At 33.3% G+C, this 8,133-nt stretch overlaps 1 protein-coding gene across 1 annotated transcript; it reads right to left on the reverse strand.

Annotated features, from left to right (window-relative positions):
- Nucleotides 1-854: 854 nt before the first annotated feature.
- LOC118829058 (olfactory receptor 4K14-like) lies at nucleotides 855-1,796 on the reverse strand. The gene has a single exon (XM_036735995.1). The coding sequence runs from the start codon at nucleotides 1,791-1,793 to the stop codon at nucleotides 855-857; it is 939 nt and encodes a 312-aa protein (XP_036591890.1). The 5' UTR covers nucleotides 1,794-1,796.
- Nucleotides 1,797-8,133: the final 6,337 nt, after the last annotated feature.

The following is an 8,133-nucleotide window of genomic DNA, read 5'->3' on the forward strand; positions in this document are numbered from 1 at the left end:
ATGTTCTCCTTGTTCTGTTCACTTCACTATGCATCAGTTCATGTAAGTCTTTCCAGGTTTCTCTGAAATCATCCTACTTATCATTTCTTATAACACAATAATATTCCATTACAATCATATACCACAGCTTGTTTAACCATTCCCCAAGTGATAGGCATCCCTTTGATTTCCAATTATTAGCCATCACAAAAAGAGCTGAACAAACATCATTTTGACAGATTTTAAGTGAACTTTTAAAATTCACAGGAAGCTTATGATATCTCCTAATGACAATGGTAGCCACAGAAGCAATTGCCTTTTCAGTAAATCCCCTTATATTGTCTGGGAGATCAAGGAAAATTATAATAACTAACATCTATCCAATATTTTATGATTTGCAAAAGGACTTCACATGTTATCTTCTTAGAGTCTCATGACAAACCTAAAAGGTAAATACTGTAATTTTATAGATTAGGAAACCAAAGTCCAAAGGAGATTAATAACTTATCCATGAACATGGGGATGGTAAAGGCCAAACACAAGTCTCTCCTAACTTCAGGTCCAGTGCTCTTTCTACTATGCCATATTGCCTTTTACTTAAGGGCAGCTCCTTGGGAGAAAGGGAGAGACAGAAAGAAATAGAGACAAAAAGAGAGGCAAACAGAGCAGTCTTCATGGAGAATAGCTTCTGAATCTATCTTGTTAAAATTTCAAGGGAAAACTTCATATGTTTCCACTGATGATCATAGTTCCAATGATACGCACAACTTACAGGTGCAAATTGAATGTCTACAATCGTCAAATTTGTGTATCCATCCATGACTTCAAGTCAAAAGAGTTACTTGATGGGTGGTGCTTCTGATCAAGAGAGATACCTAAGATTTTTCCCTTGAACTCACATGTGGGCTTCTCAGTCTCTTCATGGCCGCTTTCATCTCTTTGTTTCTCAAAGTGTAGATAGCAGGATTTAATAGAGGTGTAAATACTGCATAAAACACAGCAAGAAATTTGTCCACTGAAGGAATGTTGAGTGGACAAAGATAAATGAAGATACAAGGTACAAAGAATATTACCACCACCATGATGTGGGCAGTACAAGTGGACAATGCTTTATATACCCCATCTGTAGAGTGATGGCAAACAGTGAGTAGGATATAGGTGTAAGAAATCAAAAGTAGGATGAAACAGGTTGTAGCAAGGAATCCACTATCAGCATTCACCAATAATCCTAGGACATAAGTATCCATGCAGGCAAGTTCAATCACCAGTGGAAGGTCACAAAAAAAGCTATCTATCTCTCTAGGACCACAGAAAGGCAGATCGACAATCATAGCCAATTGACTAACTGAGTGTACAAGCCCAATAGCCCATGAGATAACAACAAGCCAAATGCACTTTTGCTGGCTCATGATGGTTGTATAGTGAAGAGGTTTGCATATGGCTACATAGCGGTCATAGGCCATAGTCACGAGCAACACCATCTCACCACCCCCAGCAAAATGTACAAAGACAACCTGCCACATGCAGGTTTCAAAGGAGATGGTCTTGCTATCCCTTAAAAAGTCTATGATTGTCTTGGGGATGGTGACTGAGGAAAGCCATAAATCCACAAAAGATAGGTTGGCTAACAAGAAGTACATGGGGGAATGGAGATGGGAATCAGTGATAACTGTGGTCATAATAAGAATGTTACCTGAAACAGTAGCCAAATAAATCACAGAAAATAATATGAAGAGACAGATCTGGAGCTCCCATGAATCAGTAAGTCCTAATAGCACAAATTCAGATACCACAGATTGATTCACTCTGTCCATTCTGTCCAGTATTTACTCCAGTCTCCTAGAGGGAATGGGACAAGCAGTTATTGGAATGGAAAATATAGCTTAATTTAGATCTTTGGTTCCCAAAAATTATTTTCCCATATACTGTATAGCTAAAAACCAAAACCTGCATCTATTAGCATCTATCTTGCTAAGGTATAGTCAGCATTATAGCCAAGAACACTATCTAAAAAATGAGATGATTAGATTTGATCATCTCTCTCGTGTTTCTAGTTTAAGCATTCTATAATTCTAAGAGGTCATCAAAAATTAAGGGTAAACTAGATATCAGAGGTTGTATGAAGAAGTACATGTTGAGATATTCCCTAAGGCAGGGTTGGGGAATTTGCAGCCTCAAGGCCACATGTGACCCTCTAGGTACTCCATTGAGACCCTTTGACTGAATCCAAATTTCATAGAACAAATTCCCTTAAAAAAAGAATTTGATCTGTAAAACTTAGATTCAGTCAAAAGGCCACACCCAAGGACTTAGAAGGGTACATGTGGCCTGAAGGCCTCAGTTTCCCCACCCCTGCTCTAGAGGATCAGAATAATATCAACTTTGACGTGTGTGTGTGTGTGTGTGTGCGCGCACAAGCGACAGTCTTCTTTGAGCCTCAAGCTAGATTCCAACTTCAAGAGATAGCAGAGCTCAATCCTATTTCAGGTTGCTGAAGGAAATGGTCTCCATCATGTTCCTGTTCCCAGCTTTCTAATCAGGAGACTTCAGGGATTTTTCCCTTGAGTAACATCCAGGACACTGCCTTAGTTGAGCTGAGTTCTCTTGCTCCCAGTAAGCAAGCTCCTACCCTCTATATTGTCTGGCATATAATCTGCTATATTTTCCTTCTCTGATTTCTGCTTTGCTATGATTTGGCTACGTGGGCTCCTTTCCTATCATAATTTCTGTCTTCACTTCTTAGCAGGAATATAAATCTCTCTTGGAGAGCAGTGAGTAGGGAGAAAAGGCTAGAGATGTCTATTCTGCCTCAACTGGAGACAAGGACGAAGATAGCCCTTGCCATATGTGCACCCTTCTCTACAAGTGGGTACCATTCTCTTCTGTATTGCTACATAGCTAAAAAGAAATGCCCATGATTTGGACCTTACAGATAATATCCACTAAGAGAAAATATTACATAGGTATATTTATTATATAACAGTTTATATATAATATATGGGAGTAAGGGGTTATTTTAAAGGTAGAATTGAAATTATAAAATTTTAGAATAGAAAGGAGCCTTCTTGTTGTTCAGTCATTTTCAGTTGGGACCCATTCTGGCTTTTCTTGGCAAAGATACTGGAGTTGTTTGCCATTCCTCCTTTGGTTGATTTATCTGATAAGGAAACAAACACACAGAGTTAAGTGACTTGCCCAGGATCACACAGCTAAAAAGTGGCTGAGGTCAAATTTGAACTCAGTAAAATGAGTCTTCCTGACTCTAGGCCCAGCACTCTATCCACTGTACCACATAGCTGGCTGAAATGAGCCTTAAAGATCACCTAATTTAGTAGTTTCACATTATTAATTATAATTTCTAAATCTATAGTGATTCATTTAAGAACACACAGTGAATAAGTAGGGAAGTCAGGTTTTAAACATTAATCTCTGAACTCACAATCTAGTAACCTTTCCATATGATCATGTTGCCTTAATAGATTCATATTATGCTCATTTGTAACAGTTCCATAGGGATAAGTTAAAGTGAAATATGGACTGTCTATGAAAAAAAAATTTGATGAGCAAATCAATAATGTATTAAATTTTAGAGGAGTAATGTTTCACCTAAACCAAAATACTATTGAGGTTCTTCTTCTAGTAGAGCAGAGTAGAAAGAAACAAGGGAGCCAAATCTGCTCAAATCTCCAGAATAATTGAGAATTACTATCTCTGTTAATCCTACTGAATCCCAAAAGAGAGAAAGTAAAAAAAATTTTTTAAATCACCTTGAGAAGGAGAAATACTTAGTCAGCCACTGCCAAAATAGTCATATTGTCATGGTGCCCTTAAGTCCAAGTAACCTTGTAGTATTCTGTCCTGCTTTCTGCAATTCTTCAGAATCCCTTCTATAATAAAAAGAGCATTAAATCTTAAGGAAATATTAGAATTAATCATATAAAGACAGAAATATAACTTGTCTGTCTAGCTACTTTTAATAGCTTGAATAAGGCCACATCAAAAAAAAGAAATGTAAGATAAATTGAGTGCAATACTCATAAGAATAAACGTGAATGACCAAAAAAAAATTACAGATGGATTCATAAACAAAACCAATCACTATTTTATTGACAGGAAACCTATTAAATATACAAAGACACAGATAGACAAAAACCAAGAGGTTGCTTTTAAATATATCATATGTCAACACTTCCAGAAAAGAAGATTAGTAATAATGGTATCTGGCAAAGTATGGTTGAAACTAGAAAACATGGAAAGATTTTTTTTAAGGTTAAAAGAATTAAATATTTCTCAATTTAGACAAACCAAAAATCTAGCAGTTCAATTGATAAAAGAAAATTAATAAAAGTGTGAGAGAATAGAAAAATGATAGAAAAGAATTTCAAGACTCGGTTTTCAAAATACAGTAGATCTTTTAGAGGTTTTTAAACACTATTTGTACATTGAATTCATTTAGAAACATGTCCCTCCTTCTCCTCTACCCAGAAAGGCTCCCTTTAAAACAAAGATTTTTTTAAATAGTTCAGTAAAAGTAATTGGTATAATAAATACATATAACAGTATATACCACATTCCCCTCCCATTACCTTGCCCCTCCAATGAAAGGAGGGAGATATATGTTCTTATCTCTTTTATACAGTGACAATGCAATATCCTATTTCCTTTGTTGTTCTCTCCATTTGAATTTTTATGCATTGTGAATAGTGTTTTTCTGGTTCTGATTACTTTGCTCTGTGTCAGTAGACATGTCTGTTTTTTCTCCAAATTCCTCATTTTTGCCATTTTTTAAAGTACAATGGTGTTCTATTCTAATAATACAACCCATCACATTTAGTAATTTCCCATTCAATAGACACCCACTTTATTTTCAATTCTTTTCCAAGACAAAATAATTTTTGTGTAAAAGTTTAGACATATAATTTCTTTCTTTCTTTTAATCTTTTTGAGATATGTGCCTATCAGTAGGAATTCTGGGTAAAAAGGTATAGACATTTTAGTCACTTTTTTCATAATTTTGAATTGTTTTTCAAACTTTTGGGACCAAGTCACAGAACCTTCAAGAATATACCAGCATGCCTGTGCTCCTGAAGATCCTCCAAAATTGAATCTTTCCATTTTTGTAATTTTTTTTCAATTTTCTAGGTGTTAGTAGAAACTTCAACATTATTTTACCATACATTTCTCTTACTTTTAGTAATTCAGAGCATTTTTTCCATTTAGTTGTTTATGTTTTTCACAGTTTTTGAGACTTCATTATTCATATTCTTTAGCTATCTTTTGCGAAATGAATCTTGGTCTTACATAGTTGAGCTAAATTCCCAGATACTAGAGATAGTTTTATCAGAGATATTTGATGAAAATTTTTTTTTTACAAATTATTTTCCTTCTTTTTCTAGCAGCATGGATTTTATTTACACAGAAGCACTTCATTACGTTGTATTAATAATGTTCAATTTCAACCTCTATAATCCTCTCTATCTCTTGAAAATTTTATGTCTAATCATAACTACAAAAGGTACCTCAATCCCTATTCATTATTTTAAATGATGTTGTATAATTAATTCACTATCTACTTGGGACTCATTGTGACATATTAAATACATTGGTCAAAGCTTAATTTGTGCCAAATGTTTTACCAAGTTTCCCTTTCTCTTCTTGTCAAATAGCTAATTCTTTCTCAAGTATTTATGTTCTCTGATTTTATCAATCATTGGGTTCGTTTGTTTCTAATTCAAAATAATAACTGCTAAGCTGGCTAGAGAATTCAGGGAGACTATTGCCCTCTTTCCCACATTCTATAGCAAAATTTTACAGGCTGATCTCTTTCTGTAGTTCTCTACTCTCATGATGATACTGATCTTTTGATAAACCTATAGAAAATAAAAACAGAAATTCATTATTTAGCAAACATATTTGAGAAACCTCATTGTAATATAATGGCAAATAAATTTAGACCCTCATTTTACAGCATATCCCATAGTGACTTTCATTGAGATTTTTTTACCTGGAAAAAAATGATAGATGCAAATAAAATAATGTACTTATCTCAGGTATAGAAGGAAGATAACTTTTAGTTACTAAATAAGCAGAAGAAATTATTAAGGACGAGATGTACTTGGTCACATGAAACTTTAAAAGCATTACCTATAGAAAAATGGAATCAGAAGAAAGAAAAACAAAATATTGAGTAAAATATTTATGAGAAAGAAGAAAAGTAAAAGTTTACATTTAAATATATAAATAACTATTAAGAATAAATAAAGACAACTTTCGAGTTTCCATGGATAAAAGACCAAATGATACTATAAGACACTTGACTGGAAAGGAAATATAAATTGCTAATAATTACTTGAAAAACACTTGTTCAGCTTTACATGTTAAGAGATACAAATAAAAAGAATTTTGGAATATCACACCACATTTATCAAAATGCTAAAAATTATGAAAAGCAGCAAAACACAAAGCTGAGAGAGTTGTGGAAAAACTGATAATAGTCTCTGATGGTGAAATTGCCAACTAATGGAATCTTTCTGCAAAACAATTTTATGATACTCAACAAACAGCCATTTCATTATACTCAATAATTCCAATGTTGAGAATATGCTGCGAATTTTATCTTATTTTTTAAAAGTTTTTATTTACATTGGCATTATTTGTCATTACAAAAAGAAAGAAATTATAAGAAGATTAAATGTCAATTACCAAATTAATTTAATAAATAATAGTTCATTCATGTGGTGGAATTCAATAATGCCTTAAGAATAACTATGAAATAATGCAAAGTGTGAAAAACAGAACCAGAAGAGGGGAATATCTATTCTTTGTAATTATATAAGAGGAAGATTGAACAGGAACAAAAAAATCCATAAAGGGTTTATGGGAATGATTTTTAAAAACAAGACAATTTGTCTTTACATTGTTTTCATGTAAATGAAAATAAGGCAAATTAATTGGTTTTATTAATGTTTCATATTGAGTTCATAATGAATCGTTTGCAATTGGAGAAAATAATTTTAAAAGAAAATGTTGCCAAGCCTTTTTAGAGCTCATAGCGATGTCTAAATATAGATATCATAAATCATTGCTACTTATTCTTTTTAAACATCCTTAAGATTCTGATCCCAAAATCTAACAATATTTTATTAGCCCCTTTTCCTTGATTTTCTGTATTTGAAAGAATTTACTTTTTAAAATTTTCTAATTCAAGTTTTTTTAACCTAATTCAGACTTTCCTTAACCTCATTAGTGTAAATGATTGCAATTTTGCTTTCTGTATTCAGGCTTATTAGGAAATAAGAAAATTTTAGAAATTAGAAGAAACACAAGAAATGCTTGAGGTAAAAACTTTTTGTTTTGATTTAATAATGATTTATTATATTTCTAATAGAACTTGTAAAATATTTTAATGTAGCATTTAACAAGTGTGTTTCTGTGTGTACGTGTGTGTGTGTATACACACAGTATAGTGGGCTGGAAAGATTATTGGGTGGGAGATATGGCAGATCTGACATTTAGTTCCAACTTGGCCAAAAACTGTGACTTTGGACAAAGTACTTATCCTCTATGAGCCTCATCTCAGTTCCTGAAGCCAGCATGAGGTAGTGGATGGAGTGCTGAAATTGGAGTCAGGATTGAGTCTGAAACACGACCCAGTCACTTATTAGTTGGCTCATAAGAAAGTAATTCAATGTCTCAGAGTTTCAATTTCCTCATTTTTCATGTTGATAAGACTACATACACTACTTACCCCACAGCCTTGTTGGGAGGAAGAGAAGCACTTTGTTAACCTTAAAGCATTACATAGAGGTGAGTTATTAGTATCTTTAAAATAAAAAAAAATTAGACAAAAAGTACTCTAAGATCTCTTTTGACTCTTCGATACTATAACTTCTATGAATCTATGTTCTATACCCATTACTCATTCAGCCCTATTATTGGGGCTATAAAGAGAAACAAAAACAAACCTAAAAGAGATGCCTGATTTTAAGGAACTTAAAAAAACCTCTCCATCTCCTTCACTGCTTCTCTAGGATCAGAATTATTTAAAAAAAAAACCTTGAGGAATGGGTGACTAATTATTTGGCAAAGAGAACTATTAAATAGCATAGAACTGGTAGTATGCTAGTAAATACTTAATGACTAGTTTTCCAAATA

This window comes from Trichosurus vulpecula, chromosome 8, assembly GCF_011100635.1.
Source record: "Trichosurus vulpecula isolate mTriVul1 chromosome 8, mTriVul1.pri, whole genome shotgun sequence".
Lineage (NCBI taxonomy): Eukaryota > Metazoa > Chordata > Mammalia > Diprotodontia > Phalangeridae > Trichosurus > Trichosurus vulpecula.